Source organism: Bidens hawaiensis, unplaced genomic scaffold, assembly GCF_021521415.1.
Source record: "Bidens hawaiensis isolate Kalapana, Puna unplaced genomic scaffold, B.hawaiensis_p1.1 tig00012184_1, whole genome shotgun sequence".
Lineage (NCBI taxonomy): Eukaryota > Viridiplantae > Streptophyta > Magnoliopsida > Asterales > Asteraceae > Bidens > Bidens hawaiensis.
The window spans coordinates 38994-61505 of record NW_027491981.1 but is presented as its reverse complement, the minus strand read 5'-3'; the positions used below and the strand labels follow the sequence as shown (position 1 = coordinate 61505).

Genomic DNA, 22512 nt, shown 5'->3' with positions numbered 1-22512 from the left:
GATAATAAAATAAAAATGTATTAAAATTAAAAAGTAATACAAAAAAAATACAAAACTAAAAAAAAATACATAACTAAAAATAAAAAAAATACATAACTAAAAATTAAAAAAAAAATACATAACTAAAAAAAAGAAACTAATATCCGTAATATTCGCGCATTTTTTCACGTCGTCGTTGATGCACTAATGCGGCCTCCTCGTGAAACCCCTCCGATTTGAGGAATTCGTGGTCTTCTTTCATTTGACGTAATTCCAACGTCTGGGCCAGCTTTTCTTGGTGTTTGTTGGATGCTCTAATGTTGTTTCCTATTTCTGTGGCATTTGTTTCCAAACGACCGACCAACTCGTTTAATTGTCCGGCATCTTCACCGGGCACCGTATTGAATCGTGATGACGACGAACCTTCCCCCTTATTTTTTCTCGATCTCCCTCGTGGTCGAGGCAACTCATGTACTTCTTCGTCGTCGGCTAAATTAACCGTGTCGTCCACGAAGAAGCTACGAGCATCGGAGGGTGTGTTTGGTGTGCTCGGATTTGTCGACGACGATGTCTTCGACTTTTTTGAAGGCCGGGATGAGCCCGCTTGTCGGGCGACCGGAACGGTTGGTGCCCCTTTCCATTTCGTGCAACCGCGTAGTTTTTTCCAACAATTCAAATACTTGAACGGTTTCCCGGACCGCTCGAAAGTCGCTCAAGGCTTGAGTTATAATGTCGCTGTCGTTATGCCCGCTACGCCAGTCAGGCCCCTGCAACCAGTCAATTATCCCGACAAATTTTTGACAATCGGCGTTAAGCCCCTTCCAGTTGGCTTACACCGCTTCTATTCCCCGGTAGTCTTCGGGTTTATCGGTTATCGCGAGCCAAGCTTCAAATACTTTCTTCCAAGACACCCCGGTGGCTTGAAAGTTAGCTACAAATTAAAATTATTTGTCACAATTAGTATACATTTTAATAAACACTAAATATATTTTAATAAATACTTAATATTAAAAAACTTACCGGCGTCGGGATCCTCCGAAATGACGATCCAAGCCCTTGCGAGGGCCACCTCCTCCTCGCTCCAATGCTTGTATGGATCACGTTGCGCCATCGGTCCCCCGGTTGTTTCTTTTTGTGTTTACGGGTCGGCTTTTGGCTTGAACCGGAGGCCCGCGCCGTTTGCGTCTCCGGATCCGACTCCGACTCCAGTGGTGTAGACCCAAACGCCGGCATTAAGTTTTGGGGCATGAAATAGTTGGCGTACATGTTTATGTTCGGGTCGGGAAATTGAAACGGATAGCTCGGTTGGTTTATCGGGTTCATCGGGTTCCATTGTAAGTTCACGTTCGCTTGGTTTTACGAACCATGGAGTTGACCGAAAGGAGGGAATGGGTGGTTCAGTTGGTTCGGGTTGTTTCTAGGATTCATTCTGCTAATTTTTTGTAAGAATTTGAGTATGAATTGTGTATAAAATGGAGAAGAAGGTGATGATTATATATATATATATATGGGATGGTTCAAGAGTAAGGGTGCAAACTAGCCGAGCCCGAGCTCGACTAGGCTCGAGCTCGGCTCGTTTAACTTACACGGAGCTCGAGCTCGAGCTCGGCTCGTTTCGAGCTATATTTTCAAAGCTCGAGCTTGGCTCGTGAATGGATTTTGAAGCTCGAGCTCGGCTCGGGCTCGGCTCGTTTACTATTTATCATTTATTTTTTTTATATAATTATAATTGTTTTATATATTTTTTTTCTATTATAATTTCATATATAAAAGAATATTTATTGTTTAGTAATTTTTCTTTATTTTTTCATAAAGTTATATTTATTAATTAATATTATTAAATGTATATTTTAAAAAAATTATATAAATGGCAGGCCCGTTTAGGCTCGCGAGCCGGATCGAGCTCGATAAATAAAGGTCGGGCTCGGGCTCGTTTATTAAACGAGCTTATTTTTAGGCTCGAGCTCGGGCTCGGGCTCGATAAAGCTCGGCTCGATCGAGCTTTTTAACGAGCCGATATCGAGTAGCTCGCGAGCAGCTCGGCTCATTTGCACCCCTATTCAAGATAGAAATGATATTATTGCAAAAAATGTAAGAAATGAATATGGACCACTAGTTTTGTTTTAAGTTTTAAATGCTTAAAGCTAAATAAAGAAACTATTAATTATTCTCTTTCTTCAATTAATATAACTAATAAACCATAATACTTATTTATTTAATTAATATAACTAATTAAATTATTATAATTAGAAAATATTAAGAACTCATTTATTTTTATAACTTACTTTTTGTTTCTTGAATTTTTATCTTACACAAGTATAATTTATTCATACATTAAAATTTCTTTCTATCCAAAACTAATTTCTTCCAACTCAATATATTAATATCCATCAACACATACTTACATTATGATGAATAATACCAAAAAACAATTTTACATGTTTTTGCATTAGATATCAACAAAATACATACAACCTACACAAAAGCGTATAATCTACACTTGTTCTAAGAATAAGACAACATATAACCTACACACGAAAAACATTTAACCTACACACAAAATTCATCATCAATAAAATACACACGCACATGAAAACATATAACCTACACACAAAAAACATATAACCTACACACAAAAATTTTATCTTACACAAATACAATTTATTCATACATTAATTTCTTTTCAAAACCAAATTCTTCAAATTCAACATATCAATATCCATCAACACGTAGTTACATTGTGATGAATAATACAAAAAACTATCTTACACATGGTTGCATTAAATATCAATAAAAATATACAACCTACACAAAAACATATAACATACACTTGTTCTAAGAATAAGAAAACATATAACTTACATACGAAAAACATATGACCTACGTATGTGTAGAGTATGTGTATCTTTGTGTAGTTTATATAATTGTTGATGTCGAATTACATATGTAAGTTATATATACTTTTTGTATGTTGTACGTTTTTATTGCTCAAAAGAAGTGTAGGTTATTTAACTTTGTGTAGGTTGTATATTTATTGAACTTAAATACGTTGATATATGCTAATATATTGAGTGGAAATTATTTTTTAATATAAAGAAATAGTATTATATGAATAAATTGTATTTATGTTGAATAAAATGAAGAATGTGTAAATAAAAAATAAAACTAAAGTAGTGTTTTTATCTTTTTAATTATTGTAGTTAAATTAGTTAGATATATTAATTAGAGATATTTATTATGGTTATATTAGTTGTATTAATTGGAGAGAGAGAGTGCATTTATTGTTGCATTTATATATTTTTTATTTATTTTTAAATAATTAAAACCTAAAATAAAAATAGTGGCTCATATTCATTTATTTCATTTCTTGCAATAATTTGATTTATTTCTTGAACTTAAACCTATATATATATATATATACTAGGTTAGTTGCCCGTGTAGAACACGGGTTTAAGAAATTTTATTTTATAATTCTAAAAACATTTGAAATATTTGAAGAAACAATGTGGTATTAAATATTAAAGGTAGAAGCATATGTTTAATTTACTAACACATTAATCTTAAATATTATATGGTTGGACACAATATAAATGGTAACATAAATGATAGATTTATTCATGTAAAGTGAAAAAAGACACAAAAACTGATAAATTGTTGAAACTAAGGAAGAAAGTAAGTTACAATCAAATTTGACAAAGTGAAACATAAATTACAAATCTCGAAATATCTCTTTGTAAACAACATTAGATGTCTTATTTGTAAGTTTGCCATCTGCGTCGAATATTAATAATTTGACTCCGTCTCTACTCTTTACTCTTGATAGTGCCACATATAACTGTCCATGGCTGAAAACCGGATGCTTTAAATACAAACCAACTTTTGATAGTGACTGTCCTTGGCTTTTGTTAATCGTCATTGCAAAACATACTGAAATTGGAAATTGTCTTATCTGAAACTTGAAAGGAATCTTGTTATCTGTAGGTATCATATTTACTCTGTGAATATATGTGCGAGTACCAATATTACCTCCAGATATTATTTCAGCTACTACGACATGTTTTTTAAGAGATATGACTCGCAGCCTAGTACCATTACACAAACCAATTTGATGGTCAATGTTTCGGAGTAACATAACAGGAACACCCACCTTTAAGACCAATCTATGATTTGGCAATCCGGAAATTTTAAGACCGTTTAACACGTCGGGCGAGAATAAATTTGCTTGCAATGGATCAACGAAGTCTTCTGTTGGACAGATACTATCTGAGCTAAGGTACTCCTTTTCATCTCTGGGAAAAAGTGAGATCAATCGATCATTAATGTCTTGGACATCTTCATTGGTAGGTGCAAGTATTGCTCTTTCACGAAAGAATTCAATATTTTTGATATTTTGTAGAATTGAAGGATAAACAAAATCAATTAAACTTTGAATCGGATCATACGAGTCATTGATCAAAAGATCATGAGGTATGTCTATTGTTGCTTCACCATCATTTGAACCACCGACATTTCCCTCGCCTATATCCAACAGCCATTTAGCAAACTGGTTTGTCTGCTCAATATCAGATGCTTGAGCTCCGATGGTTAACCGCATGTTTTTTGTTAACCTAAGAAGTTTGCATTTACCCCAAATATAGGAAGAACATAAAGATGCATTCACAATCTGTTGTCTGCTTCCGTTTGTAATAACAGGAAGAACTTGCCTAAAATCACCACCAAAAACAATAACTTTACCTCCAAATGGGATTCCCGAATTGATAGAAGTATTAGGAGTTAATACGTCCGTCATTGTTCTATCAAGAGCTTCAAATGCATGTTTATGTATCATTGGGGCTTCATCCCATATAATCAATTTTGTTTCCTTTAGTAAATGCGCATCATCACTTCCTAGTTTTATGTTGCAAGTTGAGTCCTCGTTAAGATTTATAGGAATATGAAATCTGGAGTGTGCTGTTCTACCTCCTGACAACAGCAATGATGCAATACCACTTGAAGCAACATTCAATACAATTTGACCTTTAGATCGTATTGCCACAGATAATGTCTTCCACAAAAATGTCTTTCCTGTTCCACCATAGCCGTAAAGAAAAAATACACCTCCTTTGTTAGCTTCAACTGCGTTCATGATTTCGTCAAACACTTTTCATTGTTCATCTGTTAATGAACTTATAAGGCTGTGAGACTCATTTTGTAAAGTGTTTGTGTCATAAGAGAGTTCGTCAACAATTAAACGATTGTTTTAAGAAGCTATAGAATCGTGATCAGGATACGGCATAGTTTGAAATCTACGTAGGCTTGAGTTATTTCGAAGTAGGTACTTCTCAATCTCACACAAAGTTAAGTTCTTAATTTGTGTTTCTGGAAGTGATAAATCTGCAAAATTGTATTAATAAAATATAAACAATATTATATGAAGTACGTATATGAACAAAACATAAAAACGAAAAACCAAATTCATTAAGGATGGTAAAAATTAAAAATTTATAATTAATCTTCATTTGAAAGTATAATATGGTTCATATATTTTAGTACTGAATAACGAATTGGAGTACCTGGAATATTCAATATTCTTTGTTGTGTGTAAATAATGCCATCTGATAGATATTCCCATGTTTTTTCCCACACAAAATCAGGTCTAGAAAGAGAGCTGGACAATAACATTGATCCAAATAAAGCACGAAGATAATAACCAGAACCGGATGCACTCGCCTCCTTAATTGCTTCGATATATTCCATGTCATCATCGAGTAGTCCACGTGCATAGCAAGCATCTCTAAATGTAGGATATGTCTGGCCATCTACCGTTCGAATATCATCAAAAGATTTTGGTCCTTTGACTTTGTTTAGAAGAATTCTTAAGAAATACGCATCACCGAGAGACGGAGAAACTTGATGAATTCTTCCAATTGAAAAACCCTGCTTTCGTCGTTCCCACTTTCGTTGTTCAAGTTTCCAAACAAACTTAGTAGGAAATTCAACATAAGTAAGGTTCCGTGCTTCGTCATTAATTTGGTTACACAACATCCAAGCTGAAAACATTGATGAAGAAACTGATGGTTTGTTAAGGACATCATCAATATCATCATCGGGCCCGTACGTAACCTGTTGTTGACCAGGGAGATGGAAAGGAAGCCTAATTACTGAAGGCGAGTTGTAATGTACTTCAAATGCAAATATCCTCCATGCTGCTTCACACGCAGAAAGGTATCGACAATCATAATATTCTCTAATTTTATCTCTTGCTTTATCTTGATCATCTTGATTGTCAGCGTCTACAACAGCAACTGTAGCCTTGTCAGGACCTTTGTTAATGTATTTGAATAAATACTTTATGGATGCAGCCTGATTACACCACTCAACGTTAATATGTGCTTGATATCTTTTCAGAAGCGTTTTATTATATGGCACGACGCTTCTGTTGTCTAAGTCCACAACAGACTTTTTAACTGTGCATCCAGAATCTCTTCTTCTGTATATAGGATAACCATTTGAATCAATAGAATTGTGAGGTGTAAACTTTTTAGGGAACTTTTTAGAACACCTTCTATTAATCATGCATGAACAGTTCATGTTATCATAACCACAAGGACCATGCATCATGAATTCACTCACAAGGGAATATAATTCATGATCTTCCTTCTTGTCTGGAATCTCGGCCGAAATAAACGGGTCAATATGATCAACGGTAGGAAGCTTGTGATCAGCATGCATGAATAAACATATATGGGCATGAGGCAACCCACGCTTTTGAAACTCTACGGTATAAACAACTACATAAAAAATGAATATTATTAATGTTCGATATAAATTGAAAGTTGCTAAAAAGAAGACTATGTTTAACAAATACTATTATATTAAGTAAATAATAAAGTAAATCACCTGCTTGAACCTTTCCCAGAACTTCGTCTTTTTTTAAGTCTTTGATTATTGCATCAAGCTTAACTTTAAATAATCTACACATGATGTCAGGCCTGTCTTCAGGATTAATGGTGGTACTATTCGGGAATCTTTTAACTTCAGGCCATTTAGGATTGCATGTTATAGTTATGAAAAAATCTGGATATCCATACCACCTACAAATAGCCATGGCATCTAGGTAGTTTTGCATCATGTACCGAGAACCTCCGGTAAAAGATGAAGGTAATATCACACGTTGACCAACGCGGGACATGTCTTGGTTTTTGGTGTTTTTTTAAGTTATGAATATTCTCATATGACTCACATCTAAGAACCTTTTGTTTTTTACGTATGTAGTTGAGTATTTCGGTTTCAATCATTGTGTATATATCAACTAACTGTTGTTGAAAAAGTCTTCTTCCATTCAGAGGCAATGAGAAAATATTTGGCCTATCTTGAATTCTGTACGCTAAAAATTCTCTCATGGTGCTGTTTGGCCGTTTACTTTTTTGTAAGCTTCTAAAATCTCTATGAGGGATGTCAACCCTGTAACAATCATCACCGTAAATATAGAAAAGTGGATATTGAAGAGGAACGTATGAAGGATGCAATTCACTTATATGCTTTAGAGTTCCCGTTTTAGTTTCAACAATAATGTCTCGAGGCTCAATATTACCAATATCACCAACAATCAGCGCAGCAACTTCAGAAGAACTCGGCAAGTTGTATGTTCTTCCATCTTGTTGTCTTCTTCCAATAAGACGCAACTTAAGGTTAGCATGAGGATTTTCTTGAAAACGATCTATTGCCATCCTATAAGATTTCACCAGCTCATTATGAGAATCTAACATACGCTGTAGATCCTTTATTATCTCAAGATCTAGCAAGTTGGAACCTCTTGTAGATTGTTTTTTTGATTGACTGGTAGGAATAAGAATATTCGTTTGTCATTATTTAAAAAAAATGACATAAGGTCAAATGTGTAAAAATAGTGAATTAATTGAGTTAATACATACCTAAATAAGCATTGTCTATTTGAGACTTCATTTTCCGTGTCATATATGTATAGTTGCGAAAACTTTGGTTTTGATCCATTCTCTGGCAAAAGACTTCCAATAGAATGATAATTCTGACCGCTAATCCTAAACACGAATGGAGCGTTACCTCTATTAATGGAGGAATCAACCTTTCCGCCCATTGATGTAAACGCGAACATAGAATTGTAGCGTCTAATGTTCTTTAAGAAAAACTTGCTTTTAGGACCAACATTGCTAAATAGATCTTTGTAAGCTGGCGGAGCATCTTTAAATTCAGGTAGCTCGACCTTACCGTAACCACAACATAGGAAATAAGTTGTTTTTCCTTCTTTTTTTTTCCTATTCCACCCTCATTTTTCCACAATTTTGCATGGCATAATTCACATATAAGATTCTGATCACCATGATCCAAGTAATCTGTTAAATTAACTGGTGGTCAAAAAATGTATGTGCATTATTAATTGGAATTGTTGTATTATAAGTACCTGTTGAGATTCCTTTGAATGGGTCTTTAACCAAAACTTTGACATCAACTTCTTCATCTGACGTCAAGTCAAGCATAGGTATAGGATTTGTAATCCGCGAGTTACTTATTAGTTTACGCTTTCCTGATGATAACTTTGTTAAAGAAGTAGATGCACAATTGTTGGATGCCATGATAGGTGAAGAAATATAAACTCGACGAGTATCACATAATGAGGTAGACCTGTTGTTTTTGGAAGTAGATGCCCCTGGGGAAAAAATTAAGATTTAAAATATGGTAACATGAGCAAGTTGATAATAATTGATATTATCGTTTATGTTTAAATTATGAAAAATAACCAGTAAACGGGTATCTTACCACTATTGATATCACCTAATGAAGTTGGATTCTTTGTATTTTCATGAAAAGTTTGCAAACTGCTTTGATTTGTAATCATTGTATTTGGTGTCACATTTTCTTTGCCCTATGTAATTGATGTAGAATTTATTGATGACGAAAAAGGTTTATTAGACTTTTGGGTGTTAGGAGCAATATTAGATCTCCTGCTATCTAGAAGTAGCTTTCTTGATTTCCTGGCCTCTGAAGCATTTAACTTACGAACGTCGGCTGAAGATATAGCGGTTCTTTGCATGTCCCCTACATAAAGAAAATAATTGTAGAAATGTTGTTCTACACGGACAAATTTAAATTTTCTGAATTACAAAAATGAACGTAATATAATACAAATTGAAAACTTACAATTTGAAGCATGACTGTTGACAGGCGCTTTAGAGGATGATGCACTTTCAGGGGTGTTGCTTTTAGACATTTCCTTGTATAATAGAGTGCAAATAGAAGTATAAGAAATAGATTTACAAAGTAAAAAACAACTATTTAATGTTATCTATTGATTTTATAATATCGATAAATTAAAATGTTTTTGTAATATGACTTCGTGTTTTAAAATTACATATACAATTTCATTGAGCATTTACAGTTGAAAACTTGAAATTCATGCTAATGACGTAAAGACAAGGAAAATAGTTTGTAGATATTACAAAGTACAAAAGTTTTATATCTAATACGAAACTATAATAATTATGTTATATATATATATGTATATATATATATATATTAAAAATTAAACTTGTATTTGTGTTTTAAATCTATTGTAGTTAAGGACAGATTGTATATTCTTTTAAAGGTAAAACGTGTATAAATGACTTGAAAAAAATCGATGCTAAAAACTAAACACATTCCCAGTTTAGACGGATTGAAACTTATAGCAGTGGGAGCAAGGAATTATTTACTTGAACAATATTGGATTTATTGATATGTAGATCTACTTTCCTGAATTTTACCGCCTCTGAAGCATTTTCATAACGAACGTTGTTTACATAAGCTGTAAAAAATAAAAAAAATAAAATAAACATATTATTAGATGATGAGTTAAGTTTAACATAAGTAACAAATAAATTTATTTACCATTAGAAATGTCAGATAAAGTAGTTCTTTGCATGTCCCCTACAAAAGAAAAGAAAAAAAAAAGATAAAAAGTTGTTGTAAGGGTTATATAATACAAAATGGAAATCTTACAATTTGAAGAATCGCCGGTGTGTGACGCTTTAGAGGAAGATGAAATTTGAGGGGTTTTCCTTTTAGCCATGTCCTTGTATATCTATAAGGTGAAAATATAATTAAAGTCAACAGTATGCAGTCAAAGACTTTATATTTAGAGGTGATGGGATTCCACCGTTTGTATTACACGATTGAGCTTAATTAGAATACAAAACCTTAAAAGTTATAAAATCGAAAAAGGATTTATTAGTACTATATTTTTAACAGTTTAGATGGTATTGGTTAATAAATGCCACTAAAAAAGGTATTTATTTAATTCTTATTATTGTTAATTAATCTTTGTTTTGTTATAGCATATGCATGCAATCATACGGAAGCATAAAATCAATAAAAAAAGCCTTTTTTTATATAGGTAACATATGGGTATTTTAGTGACATGAGGACTTAAATATTTCCTCTTCTAATTTAGGTCTAGAGTGTTATTTGTGCAAAAACACTACGCACACGAGATATGTAGGAATGCGTGTTTGTTTTATAACTTTTATTTTTAGATATCAGATATATGATCAAAGAAAAGAAATAGAATATTATTATTAACATGTATCAATTAGAAAAAATATAATAAAATTCTAATTTGTCTTGTAACATATTAAATTTGTTATGTGAAATTGCATATATTTATAGGATTATTCGTCCGAATAGACTCACATCATTAACCACTTACAACGATGAAAAGTTATCACAACTCTAAATGCCAAACAAATAATTATATGCATATATACGACAACTGAATATAGTTGTTTTTGAAGCATAACGTAGTGTTATAATGGTCTATGGTGTGCCCTTGATTGGTGTAAAAGCCAAGAAAATAAGAGCAACCAAGATTACAACCGGAATCAAGAGGAGCAGTTGCGGTGGCAATACCAACGGTAGAACAACCAACATGAATGCCTAACTTATTTAATGTATAAAGTATTTATTATGAAATATAACATTTTACTAAATAAAAATAAAAGAGTAACGAATTAGTTACTTGAATGACGAACTTTGGTGTAGTACTATGATAAAATATCACACCCGGTAGAGAAGAGCTTTGTGGAACACTTTGTGTAGAGAAAAGCTTTGTGGAACACTTTGTTTATTAAAGAATATAAAGCAAGGGCAAACAATTTACATATATATGCTATTTAAAGTTGAAATTAGTTAGGTAAACTTTTCCATATAGGCTTACGTTAGGTAACAAAATTATTTGATATGACAAACATATTCTTTTATGTTAACAAAAATAGATTAAATTTAAAAGTTAAAAATCAATCTATGCCCATGATTTACGTTAGTAAATTTTGTCCTTAATTAAAACAATTATAAATTGGGGTAAATATATATTTATATAAGTCAAAAGTTAACATAGATAATGGATTGAGCATAAACCAGTCAACCTAAAAAAGTATATATTTAAAATAAATTTACGTAATTAAAGAATTATTGAATGGGCGTATATTAGTCCGAATCTTTAGCTGCAGGAGTATTGAATTTTCGTCATCATAAATTTAAATTTAATGTCTATACGAAAAAAATTATGTATTATATTGTTTTTGAATGTTTATTTTTTTTAAGTTTTTCGTGTCTCATGTTATAAAAAAATTCTCTTTTTAAAAGTCCAGACTTAACAGTGTAATTTGATTGAGCATAAAAATAGAATTTTTGTCATCATAAATATAAATTTGATGACTTCAATGAAAAAGTAATATCCATGTAGGTAGTTTTTTCTAGAAATATAAATTTTGTTAAAGTTTTTCGTATTTTATCTTAATTTTGCATGTAGGTACTTTAAAGTCATACATATACCTACTAATGTAGAATTGTATTTTAATGAAAAAATTAATTAATAGTAATTGGAATATTTTTTGTAGTAATTTATACTTTAAGGAAGTGAAATATTATTTGTCTATAATATTAATTTGAAGTTTTGCAAAACATATGTACCACATAAAAGCATAGCAATAACCAATCATAAAATTTTATCAAAAAAAGGAATCTCCATGTAGTCAAACAAAAAGAAAAATCCCCAACACAATCAAAACAGAAAATATAAAGAAACATAGTCTCAGCAAACCATGCAAAAAAAGACAATAAAAAGGAAAGTTTTTTAAATTAAATAGGAACCGACTACTACTTCTCGGTTTTAGGAATCAACAGCGTCTCATTCCAATTTGCATCACGCAAATCCTTTGTGTGAATCTTCTGTTGTTTAGTTGATGACAGAGCGGATGACTCGTCAACGTCGTATACATCTTCAAGATTACGCTTCAAATCAACACTGGCAGCCGTGCCCATACTTTCATTGCTATTGGAAATCGGGGTCCCATTGTCAGCGGTACATGAAATAGAATCCTATATAATAAAAAAAGTAAGGAATTATAAGTTCAATATAGTTAGTTTGATTTAAGTAGATAGCGAAAACATAAGTAAAAATAGTAGATAACCTTCAAAGAAACATCCGTCTGTAATGGCAACTCTGAGTTACTTGGGTTCACCGAATCAGAATCTTCAACCTTCATTTTGTATGTAAACTCACATGCTTTACATGTACAGTTTTGACCGGTTTATTATATATAAATGAAGAAATCAACAAATTACCTGATTATTTTAGAAATTCTTTTCGAGCTTTGAAATAATGTTCAGATCTTCAGTCAGTTTTGTAATGGAAAAATACTCAGCATTGTTATCAAGATTATAGTTCTTGATCTCGATCCTAAAGGCGAACTTTCTTTCTAATAAAACGTTGAAGGCAGCAGGAAGAGTTAAAAATTCAGCCGACTGTGAAAAGCATCAAATGTTTTAATTTCAAATATAAAAAGTTATAGAATTTCACTATTATAGTAATGTTATTATAAAACGATTCAAAAAAGACAAAAAGTTTACTTGTTCCTGTTCGTCCAGCACGTCTTTAGCAATTCGTCCTATAAGCTTGTTAGCCTCCCGCTCAAACATTGTAAGAGTCACAGTCCCTGTGCAATCCTGGACTCGTATGGGGATCTTGTATCTTAAAAATATGATTAAAATAAATTAAAAAGATAAAGCATGGTTAATATTGTAAAAAAAAAGTTAAAAGATTTGAGAACCTAATCATAGGAGATGATACAATAGTCTGAGTGCAATTGTCATTGAGACATTTGTACTGCTTCGCCACTTCAAAATCGGCTGGATTCTCTCCCTTATCAATTCTGACGGTTGTGGTTTCAACTCCATTTTTACATAAATCACAACTACGATAATTCCATGATTTCTCAATGCATAGAGCTTTGATCTTACCAACAACAATAAGGGATTTAACCTATCCAGAAATAAGAGAATTTTAATAATGATGTTTCAATGAATCTAAAAACAAAAAATTTAAAAAACAATGACATACCTCTTTGATTTCGTTAATTTCACGAATGTTGATTAAATCAATATCATTAAGAAATTCGTCTTCCAGTGACGAGACCATAGAGGTACCAACGGACCGATGAGAGGATGTTTCTTCCCCAATGTTAGACAGGAAACTGGTGTGATGAAACATTATTTGTTATAATGAGTAGGTAACTTTTAATAAAAAAAAATCAAGACTTGTGGATGGTCTATTTTCATGTGTTACCGTGTTTTCATAATAGCTTTTATCAAAACATAATCAATTTTTAAATAATACCATTACAATTGTACGATCACAAATTTGGTATGGAAGAATGGGCTGTACAGATTATATTTTTAAATTATAGCATTACAATAATAGTATTACCTTTAGAAAGTAAAGGTAAATATAAATGGTAATTATTTTAAACATATATAATAACAATGTACCTTTTCTTAAATTCTAGGATTTCATCAATTGGTGAATTTATAAACAACCGCGTCGCATCATAAACATTAGAAACAGTCCTGTTATCTGTAATAACATAAATTCGTTAGTTATTTAAAGTACAATGAAATAATGACATGATTTTTTACTTACGTCCGTATATATGCAGATTTCCGAATTGAAGAATTAGGAAAACATGAGCCTGTTGCTTATTTTGCATGTAGTTCAACATTTGCTGACAATATTCCTCCTACAAGGTTAATATGATGTGTCTACCTCTGTAAGATTGTTGATATGGATAACATAAATATAGTTAAGTGCAAATGAATAAAAAAAAGTAAAATTTGAGTTGCTTACTCCAGATCTTCTAATTTGATCTCCATCTTGATTGCTTCTTTGCCACCTCTTACCGGTTTCTTCTCCACCTCATAGCATTTGTAAACATATCCAATAATATCTAGTGTGAAATAAAGTTAGAGCGTTAAGAGTTTTAATGTGTGTTAAACAATTAAGAGTAAATAATAAATAAAATAATACGGTATCTAACCGAGTCTAGTGTACTGAGGTAGAGGGTCTTTTAAAATGGAACCAAAATTGGTGAATTCAAAACCATACTTGGAGCCTTTGAAGGTGGTGCATTTTTTTAGGTCTGTTTGCCAACGGAAAGAAATTTTCTGGCCATTGTCCACATGCTTGATTTTTGCGTCATTGTCGGCCAGTGTGGGCCTAAAAATGAAGTAGCACTCATTCTCTCGGAGATGTTCTTCAAACTTAGGAAAGTAAGTTTTGAACACGCTTGCCTGCATCTTTGTTCCCTAAAAATTTATGTAGTTGAGAGTGCTGAATATTATAAAAAGAAAAAAAATTTGGTAAATATTTACCTCCTCATCCATTATAATCATTTCAATCGACCAAATTTCGTTAGGGTTCTTGTTGTTTGGTTTTCTCCATAGTCTAACAACTCGAACTTTATTGTTGCATTTATATATTTTTTATTTATTTTTAAATAATTAAAACCTAAAATAAAACTAGTGGCTCATATTCATTTATTTCATTTCTTGCAATAATTAATAATTTGATTTATTTCTTGAACTTAAACCTATATATATATATATATCTTGTTTTAATTAATTAAATTTTTTTTATTTTTTATTTTTAAACCGTTGTAACGGTCATAATAATATAATATTATTATTATTAAACCAATTCCGGCGACAAGAAAACCCCGCCCCCGCCCTTTTCGCCCACATATCGCGGTGGGGGGGAGGGGCGGTGTTCCCCCTTCTTCTCGTCCCAATTCGTCCCAACTCACGTCCCATTACGGATAGCCTCATGGATCAACAATCTCAACTATTTTGGGAAGACATAAACTATACACTTTAATACTCTTTAAAAGCATTAAGAAAATTTACTTTATAGATTTGTGGGCTTAGATTTTAATTTTTTACTGTAATTGACAAAATATAATGCATGGTTTATTAGTAATTCCATACATATGCGTACTTTTTAACTATCAAAATCTGAGTACTTTTATATGAATATTTAAGGAATTAAGGTGATTTGTCATTTGTTTTATTGGACTCTATGGTAAGGGACCCGAGAGGCGGTGGTTATTTGATAATTTATTTGAAGATTAGGATTTAGTCATGTTGTTTACTAATGATAATGATGTATACTAATGAGGTCGTGTACAATTAAAACTCATATTACGGGTAAGATCATTCACAACTCTTTCTATATATTTTGTGGTGAGGTTTTGCAAATTATAGGATGTGGTTAGGAGTATAGGAGAAGGAAAATGTTATGTGCAAAGTTAAATTTGAGAATTCATTATTCACACCGTATAACTTTTTAATATTTTTTTTAAAATGCTTGTGAGTTGAGGATAAAGAAAAGCTAATGATAAAGATATAAAAATGCATTATTTAATTAAAACGAAAAAAGAAAATGAAATGATTTTTAATGGAATTATATGGATATGGATGGAAAATGAAGCTAGGAATGTTCTAAGGGTGTTAAGAGGAAATTTTTCGTACTTTCAGGTAAAATTCTTCTTTCAAGGATAGCATTTGGAACTATCCCTAATATCCGAGTAAGGCTTCTTGACCGTTCATACTGATTTTGACGTTTCAAACCTAACTCACCCAAAGACACATTTAAGGAGGAAACTCACCGGTCACCACTGTAAGAAAACCCCATTGAGACAGATTTTGAACTTGAGACCTTAAAGATCTTAAACCATCACCTTATGCCAATGAACCAAAAGACCAATTGCGTTATGTGGTGAAACTTAATACAAGTGATGAAAGTTAATACTGAAGTCTGGTTAGTTAGTTTGTGAATGAGCCACATATTTGTCGGAGTCGAGAAAAGGAGGGTGGTCTGTGAGATAGAGGGAGATTGACGAATAAGAGAGATGCTATAGTCAATCACGATGGGTGGGAAATGTGAAAAACATCACACTTATAATGTAAGAGTTAAAATTGGAGCTTAAATGATGAACTTTGATTAAAAATAATGTATTTAGAAGTTACTTAATTGGCTTAACTAGCAGGCGTACTCGCGCTTCGCGGCGCGGGCATGGAGGTGCGAGTTATGGCTTCGAAAAGGGTGCCTTGGCTGTTGTGTCTTTGTTTGCTATGATTGTACCATATACATGTCAATGAACACATCACATTTATTAAGGAGAATATTTCTTTACAGCATGCAGCTTTGACCTTTAATAACTCAAGACTGCCATTATGCGGTTTTCAAGCTTTGACCTTTAATAAGCAAACCGTATACCCTAAAAGTCTACATATGAATGCATCACGCAAAAACGCATCGCGCATCGGATTTTTGGAACCCAACGCATCAGAGGCATCACACAATTTAAAACCAAGATTACCTAAGAATTACATCAGGCTGACAAATGCTACACAAATTTATAACAAACACTTTATTCAAAGTATGGAAATACACATAAAATTTATTTGCATCCAAGGTAATTGAATATTGCCTCAAAACTCATTATTTGATATGAGATCGTTTCAGCTTTGTAACTTATTAACATAATTTTAATAAATAAAGTGGTTCTCACAAAATATGATGAAACTATAATCAACCACTAAACATCATCTGTTGGAAGGGGTCGGGTTGCGCCGATATCGATCCGTGCAAAACAGATTTATGGGAACGGGTCACACTGAAATATGAATCATCAACTGTTGTATGTAATAAATTATTTTAAACCACAATGATCCGTTTAGTAAATCATTGACTACAACTATTATAAATATTTTTAGGCTTTCTTTATCTTTACGTTTAAAATTGCCGAAACTGTTTTTGGTCCAAAGGTATTCTGGTAAGTTATAATCCCAATCTACATGTTACCAGCAAAACATTATGACCAAAGATATATCTGGTATTTTGAAATATTTTAAACCATAGTTTATTTGAAAGCAAATTATTTTAAGAATATAGTAATTTTACTAAAAAAATGTTACACCATAGTTGCCTGTTTAACACTTGAACCATAACCTCTGTTAATCGGGTCACAAGTTTGGTTTTCGGGTTAATAAAATCATACAGTCCCATCTTTCTCTATCCTGTTTACAGAAGGCCAAACTCCAATGCTGCTAACTAAAATCATATATATACACTTGAAACCGGTAATTTTAGTTATTAGAGCATCTAATCCTCTGAATAACCAAGTGATAGGCCTTGTTTTAGTAGGCTATACTCCAAAAAATTGCAGAGAAGGAAACAAATAAGTGGGACAATTTTCTGGTTTTTTTCATTAAACAAAAACTAAATATATACATGCAATGAAACAGGAGGGTGAACACCCACGTTCCTTATTCAAAGTGAAACATGCACACTTAGTAAAATAAAGAGAGAAAATAGGAAACATGTGATCGTGAAACTTGCAGCTTAATCCAATAATTTGTTAGGCTTCTTTATGTTTCTCTTGGGCCTGTTGTACTCGTCCGACTTGTCTTGGGTATGTGCGTCTGCTGATGGGCCAGTGTGGTCCGTAACATCACCTTCCCTTGAAGAATTTGCATTGTCCTCAATGTCGATGAAGAACGGATAAAGTTGTTTCAGTTGAGCTTCATCTTCCCAGGTTGACTCTTCAAAAGGCAATTTCTCCCATTTAACTAGAAGTTTTGTCTTGTTTTCACTATCCTTGCGCGAGTCGAGAATTGCTTCCGGTAGGAGACTGATGTCGGTAGCTTCAAAGTTGTCAAGAGAATCTGAAGTAGGCTTAGCACGTCCGATACATTCTTTCAGTAATGAAACATGAAAAATTGGGTGGATTTTCGAAGTAGCCCGGTAACTCCAATCGATACGCAACCTTGCCAATGCGATCTAAAATCTTGTAAGGACCAAAGAAACGCTTGGATAGCTTCTGATTTCTGCGTTGCTGAACCGAGTGTTTGGCGATATTGTTGAAGCTTCAAGTAAACAAAGTCGCCTATGTTGAACTCCTTCTCCAACCGTTTTTTGTTAGCCTGCTTAGTCATACGAGCCCGAGCTTGTTCCAGTGAAGACTTTAAAGCTGCCAAAAGAACTTGATGATTGTTAAGTGATAAATCAATTGACGCGTTCGAGTTGGATCCCGGAGTGTAGTCATGAATGGTGTTGACATCCCGGCCATAAAGAGCTTTGAATGGGGACATGTTAATGGAGGTATGGTAGGAGGTATTATAGGAAAATTCTGCCAAAAACAAAAATCGTTCCCAGGTGGCCGGTTTGTCAAAGACAAAGGCACGAAGGTAGGTTTCCAAACACCTATTCACGACCTCGGTTTGGCCATCGGTTTGGGGGTGGTATGCGCTTGAATGGAGGAGTTTGGTGCCCATTTGAGTGAAGAGGGCCTTCCAGAAGTGACTTAAGAATGTCGGGTCTCGGTCCGACACAATAGTTTTAGGAAGACCGTGCAAACGATAGATTTCACGCATGAAAATGGTAGCAAGAGTGATAGCGGTGTAGTGAGCGGGTAACGGAATGAAATGAGCGAACTTGGAAAGGCGGTCAACGATAACCCATATGTCAGACTTACCTTTTGAAATTGGCAATTTGGTGATAAAATCCATAGAGATATCTTGCCAAGTATCAATTGGTGTGGGTAAGGGTTGTAAAAGGCCATAAGGCTTGTGGGTTGGAACCTTAATGGCTTGACAGACCTGGCATTCTTTGACAAAGCGAGTCACATCTTTTTTCATGCCCAACCACGTAAAGGAAGTGGAGAGCCGTTTGAATGTCGCATGGATACCGGAGTGGCCACCAAGAGTGGAGGAATGAAATTCAGCTAATAGGTTTTGACGAAGGGTTGGAATGGGAGGGACCATGATGCGACCGTTCAAGAACAAGAGACCGTCACGAATTGAATTGTTGGGAAAAGCCTCCGGTTCAGCGGTGACTTGACAAGTCAAATGCTTACCGTTGACGTGGTTAGCAAAATAGGATCGGATCTCGTCTAACCAAAGGGCTGTTGGGTGCGACAAGGCCAACATGGTTGGCAGATCAACCCGACTCAACGCATCAGCCACAATGTTTCTTTTCCGGGTTTAAAGTGAATTTCGAAATCATAACCGATGAGCTTTGTAACCCACTTTTTTTGCTCTGGTGTTTGGATCGTTTGGGTGAGTAAATGTTTAAGGCTATGATGATCGGTAAAAATTCGAAATTTTCTACCCAATAGATATTGACGCCACTTGCGGACCGATTCGGTAATGGCGTATAACTCTTTGGTGTAGGTTGACTGACCCTGCATGGTAGGACACAATTTCTTTGAGAAGAAAGCAATTGGGCGGTTATTCTGGGAAAGAACAGCACCAATTGCTAAGCGTGATGCGTCCGTGGTTACATCAAAAGGTTGTGAAAAGTTGGGTAAGGCTAGAGTAACAAGCTTATGCATGTGGGTTTTCAAATTGGTGAAGGCAGAGTGGGCTGCGTCTGACCATGAGAAGTCTTTTTGCTTCAAAATGTCGGTTAAGGCGGCTGCAATATGGGCATAGTTGGGAACGAAGCGACGGTAATATCCCGTAAGACCAAGGAAAGCTCGTAAAGTAGTAAAAGAGTGCGGTGTAGGCCACTGTTGAATAGAATCTATTTTGTCTTGTTCAGGGGAAACACCCAAACTAGAAATTTTGTGGCCTAAAAATGAAATATCCGAAACTGCAAAGGTGCATTTTGATGATTTGGCATAAAACTGACTGGTGGTCGGTGCTTCGAATACGTACCATAAATGAGCATAATGATCATCTGGATTAGCAATGTAGATCAAAATATCGTCAAAGAAAACTAAGACGAAGTGACGCAAAACGGGCCGAAACAAGTCATTCATGGCAGATTGAAAGGTGGATGGTGCGTTGGAGAGACCGAAGGGCATAACAAGAAATTCATAATGTCCGTCAGAAGTTCGAAAGGCTGTCTTTGGGATGTCCGGTTCAACGACTCGGATTTGGTGATAGCCGGAACGGAGATCAATTTTAGAAAAGATTGTGGCACCATGTAACTCGTCCAATAACTCGTCAATTGTGGGAATCGGAAAACGGTCACGTATTGTAACCGCATTAAGGGCCCGATAATCCACACAAAATCACCACGTACCGTCTCTTTTTTTAACAAGTAAGACTGGAGACGAAAAGGGACTGTTAATAGGACGGATGACACCATCACGGATCATGTCGGAGATTAACTGGGTCATTATTTGTTTTTGAAAATGTGGGTATCAATAGGGTCGGACATTAATCGTTTTGGTATCAGGAAGTAAGGGAATATGGTGATCATGAGAACGAGACGGGGGAAGGTGTTGAGGTGTGTCAAAAAGAGTGGGGAACGACTCAAGCAAGTTAGCCAGTTTCGAGTCATAGGTGGGTGTGGACTGAGTGACCGATGGGGAAGAATCCATGAACAGGGCGTGCATGGATGCAACCGAATCATGTCGAATCATAGAGGACAAGGAGCCCGGGTGGTGGGGTGAGACAACGGCTCACCGCGTAGGGTGGTGGTGGTACCAGCGAAGGTAAATGAGAGCTCAGGGATAGAGAAATCAGCAGTGATTTGTCCTAAACTCCCAAGCCATGTGACACCCAAAACAATATCAGCTCCTTGAATTTGGAATAAAAAGAATGGGATATCAAATTGAATGTTATGGAGCTTAACCGGAACGGACGAACAATGACCTTCACAATGAATGAGTTGGCCATTTCCAACCATGACCGGAAACGGATGCAAGGGTTGTGTAGAAATATCGAGGCAGGCTGCAATACGAGGTTGCATAATGTTGTGGGTGCTCCCGCAATCAATGAGAACGGTGACGGGTTTACCCAAAATAAAATCGGTGAGACGTAAGGTCTGTGGTGAAGACAAACCAAAAAAGGCCGCTGGAGACAGTGACATGAATGTGGGGGTTGATGAACCAGACTGATCAAGAGGAGGGTCTTGTTCAGAAAAGTCGGCATCGCCGTGATCGACGATTAGAAGGAACTGCGGAGGAGAGAAAGTGTGACCCGGAAAGTAGCGAGCTGGACAACGAAAGCACAACCCTTCTTTGCGGCGCGGTTGAATTTGCTCCGGAGTGAGTTTATGAAGGAGAAGTGGTTTATTGAGTGTGGGTAGCAATGGGGTCGTAGTGGTGGATGAATTGGTGACGGGTGTGGAGGATGATGCATGGGAAGTTGTGGAAGTGGTGGTTGGCTGGGATGAGAGAGCAGACATCGAAGAAGATGATCTGTAAGGGAAAAAGGGTTTAGGTTTTTGTACATGTGCCAATTTGTCCTCCATTAAACGGGCCAGACCCGTTGAGTCATGCAAATTGGTTGGTTTGTGAACCGCCACTTCGGACCTAATATCCGGTTTTAGGCCCGATAAAAAACAATTGAGGCAGTTTTGTGGGGTGAGGCAAGTAATGCGATTACTAAGATTTTCAAAAGCAAGTAGGTAATCAGGTACGGTGGATGTTTGTTGAAGTTTGTAAAGGGCCACCTCATGATTCTCATAAGACGAAGGACCGAAACGAGTTTCAAATTGACGTTTGAAATCCGTCCAAGTGCCCATCAGGTCATTCTCTTTCTGGTGTTGGTACCAAGCAAGAGCGTCACCGGTGCAATGGAAGGCGGATAGGGATACGCTTTCGGCGGGAGGAACATTAAAATAGGCAAAGTAATTGTCGGCCTGAAAAATCCAACTGAAGAGGTAGGTCCCAGCAGAGCCCAGTTGGACCCGCAAGACTCACCTTGAAGAGAGACGTCTGCGCAGAAACCAACTGGATCCGCAGGACCCACCATGCTCAGAGACGTGACGTCCTTACGCGCAGTACGCAAGCTGTTCCCGCAGGAAATGCCTCCCAATGGTGAAGTACTCCGCCTGTTCCCGCAGCTGCGGATACAAGCCATCAGGGAAGGCCACCCGCGCAGCAAGGCTACACGCACAAGGCACTTAGCTCTCAATAATTCAGTTGTCACCTGAAGGAATGAGCAAAGCCGGGAGCAATCCCGCACAAAGGCGGGAGGGGGAATACTCCCGCCCAAATAAGCCAGTCCGTACGATACGGGAAGATCTTCTGTACTGTACCTGACGAGGTATGGGCAAAAGATCTGACCAAAGATACGACAGCTTATTGACAACAGTATGGCGAGCAGCATGCTCTTGTACTGTATGTCACTATTAGGCGCTGCCTACTCACCAACTCCTGTCATACCACGTGCATAGCCGGCAGTTGGTGGAAA

General features: G+C 35.3%; 3 protein-coding genes across 3 annotated transcripts; all 3 read right to left on the bottom strand.

Annotated features, from left to right (window-relative positions):
* Positions 1–3688: 3688 nt before the first annotated feature.
* On the bottom strand, positions 3689–5104 carry LOC143540248 (uncharacterized). The gene has a single exon (XM_077033359.1). It carries the CDS (start codon positions 5102–5104, stop codon positions 3689–3691), a length of 1416 nt encoding a protein of 471 aa, XP_076889474.1.
* Positions 5105–5218: 114 nt separating this feature from the next.
* LOC143540247 (uncharacterized) lies at positions 5219–8570 on the bottom strand. Its single transcript, XM_077033358.1, has 6 exons — positions 8399–8570; positions 7893–8262; positions 7202–7689; positions 6859–7101; positions 5532–6749; positions 5219–5352 (listed from the first exon to the last, which is right to left on the bottom strand). The coding sequence occupies exons 1-6, from the start codon at positions 8568–8570 to the stop codon at positions 5219–5221; spliced, it is 2625 nt and encodes an 874-aa protein (XP_076889473.1).
* A 4033-nt stretch (positions 8571–12603) lies between these two features.
* On the bottom strand, positions 12604–14027 carry LOC143540246 (uncharacterized). The gene is made up of 6 exons (XM_077033357.1): positions 13949–14027; positions 13798–13882; positions 13370–13502; positions 13080–13291; positions 12880–13000; positions 12604–12774 (listed from the first exon to the last, which is right to left on the bottom strand). Exons 1-6 carry the CDS (start codon positions 14025–14027, stop codon positions 12604–12606), a joined length of 801 nt encoding a protein of 266 aa, XP_076889472.1.
* Positions 14028–22512: the final 8485 nt, after the last annotated feature.